The sequence below is a fragment of the Phytophthora infestans genome, genomic scaffold (genome assembly GCF_000142945.1).
Source record: "Phytophthora infestans T30-4 supercont1.23 genomic scaffold, whole genome shotgun sequence".
Classification (NCBI taxonomy): Eukaryota; Oomycota; class Peronosporomycetes; order Peronosporales; family Peronosporaceae; genus Phytophthora; species Phytophthora infestans.
Window position 1 is genome coordinate 320,741 of NW_003303736.1, and position 2,530 is coordinate 323,270.

The window sequence follows — 2,530 nt, forward strand, 5'->3', positions numbered from 1 at the left end:
CCCGTTCTCTCGTCTGCATGTCTGGGTTCGTTCACTCAGAAGCCCCTACTGTCATTTTCGATTTTATCCTGTCCACAGCAGCCCTTGACTTCATCTCAAGGCTGGCGTCCGCGGGTGCTTTCGCGGCCATCCATCCGCCACAGCTGCCAACATGTCGAAATTTGCTTAAAATCTACATTTAAGAGGCCGGTGTAATGTCTGGATTTCAACGAGGGTTCATGGCCTTGCCGTCTCGCTCCGAGGTTCCATTTCCGGGTGCGCGTGTGACCCATTTACAAGCAGCGTGCTTCCGTCAGTGGTCGGGCCATCGATAGGAAATCCCTGACTGCCAGCGGCAGTCACCGACGTTTTCATGGAGCTGGACGGCGTCCGGTTCTCGGCGAGGCGGAAGACGCGCTTGATGATCTTATCTACGACCGCCGGCTTAGCAACAGAAAGGTCACCAGGGACTGGATTGCAGCCCAAGCGCGGTTGATGTTTCATGAGGGCCGTTCCGAAGAAGCTCACGAAGAGCATCCGATCCGTTTCGCAGCTTCCGACCCGTGGGTACAGCCTCAGACTTCGGTGTCATACAAATCTCACTATGCTCATGGATGATATGTTAATTGGTCGTGCGATATCGTTTATGCGCTTCCTAACAGAGCACAAGCCCTCCATTAACTTTGGAAAGACGGTACTCATGGATGAAACCGCTATCTTTTTTTTCGAAGACCCCGACTTCCGTTTTCCGTGTTAGGAAATACAGCACAATCAAATAGAGCGCCATACTTCCACTTTTAGGGTCCTTTATAACTATAGTGGACGGTGCACTAATACCTTTTCTACGTTATATGCACTCCCCTAAAGTACGTGCTGAACTAACACACACAGATCCTTGCTACGTTTCAGCAGCATACTGTGCAAATATCGGCCTTTTGTGCAACCTGGCTTGCAACCCTATTTTGATTGGTTAATACTAGTGCTGATGACTGTGTTGAAGGTGCACAAAGCGGTAACTACACACGCAGAGTAGGATGGCCGCCATTTCTTACGATCCGCACGAGGGGCCACCAAGATACTTGACACTGAGAGCTGCCTACCATAGACTGAATATACCTTGTCTATCGCTGCGCCACTGGTAAAACATGAGCGCACCAAGCTAGCGACTACGTCCAGAACACTTTTCGCCTAGAGAAGGCGAATTTGCTCGCACCACGCTCAATTACCGTAAAGTCTTTTGCTGCTTTCAGGTCACCGCATCCGACCTGGTATTCGTGCCAAAGTTCGAATAAATATTTCGGCCGCTTTGAAAGTACAGCCGTAGACGCTCGGCGAGTCGGAGGCGGATTAGGTGGAGATGTAGTTATATCCTGCGTAATAACGTCGCGCCGAAAAGATGGCTGCATGGCAATTCGCTTTAGTATGGCCTGAATCTTCTGTAGCTCTCATTGGTTCTTTCGCCGTAAACGCATGACTTCGTCCAGCACTTCGGCTGTTTGGCGTCGCTCTGCTCCAATCTGCGAGGGAAGGGCTGCTAATTCACGGCGACTACCATCTTCGAGTACAGCGCTACCACAGCACGAACCTCGTGAGCTCTCGCTTGTACTGGATGTCATAGTGCTGGGGCTTGTGGCGTTCTTTTCTTTCTTTGCAAACTTCTGGCTTGATCTCACTTGGATTTTGATATCTGGTTCTACACTAAGTACGTTTACAACCTGACTTGCTTTTTGTATCAGATTGGGTTGCAAAACTGACCTGAACCTCCCACCGTGTGAACAACTCAAGTTGCAATCACCACCCCACCGTTTCGCGCTGTACAAGGCACAATTGTGGTCTATACGCTACGTGCAGCCAATCAGAGATCAGGATTTTCAAAAATACAACCTTGGTTGCAGATGGCCGATAATGTAGAAATATCTGCCTTTTGTGCAACCTGGCTTGCAACTCTATTTTGATTGGTTAATATTAGTGCTTACGACTGTGTTGAAGTGCACAAAGCGGTAACTACACACGCAGAGTAGGATGGCCGCCATTCTTACGATCCGCACGGAGGACCACCAAGATACTTGACACTGAGAGCTGCCTACCATAGACTGAATATACCTTGTCTATCGCTGCGTCACTGGTAAAACCTGAGCGCACCAAGCTAGCGACTACGTCCCAGAACACTTTTGGTCTAGAGAAGGCGAATTGCTCGCACCACGCTCGATGGCCGTAAAGTCTTTTGCTGCTTTGGGTAAAAAACCCCGCATTCGGACGTGGTATTCGTGCCAAAGTTCGAATAAATATTTCGGCCGCTTTGAAAGTACAGCCGTAGACGCTCGGCGAGTCGGAGGCGGAATAGGTGGAGATGTAGTTATATCCTGCGTAATAACGTCGCGCCGAAAAGATGGCTACATGGCAATTCGCTTTAGTATGGCCTGAATCTTCGGTAGCTCTCATTGGTTCTTTCGCCGTAAACGCATGACTTCGTCCAGCACTTCGGCTGTTTGGCGTCGCCCTGCTCCAATCTGCGAGGGAAGGGCTGCTAATTCACGGCGACTACCATCTT

At 49.8% G+C, this 2,530-nt stretch overlaps 1 protein-coding gene across 1 annotated transcript; it reads right to left on the reverse strand.

Moving 5' to 3' along the window:
- Positions 1-216: 216 nt before the first annotated feature.
- Positions 217-2,069, reverse strand: PITG_11321 (uncharacterized protein; the record flags this gene model as incomplete). Its single annotated transcript, XM_002900890.1, has 4 exons — positions 217-410; positions 1,032-1,075; positions 1,565-1,677; positions 2,067-2,069. The coding sequence occupies 4 exons, from the start codon at positions 2,067-2,069 to the stop codon at positions 217-219; spliced, it is 354 nt and encodes a 117-aa protein (XP_002900936.1).
- Positions 2,070-2,530: the final 461 nt, after the last annotated feature.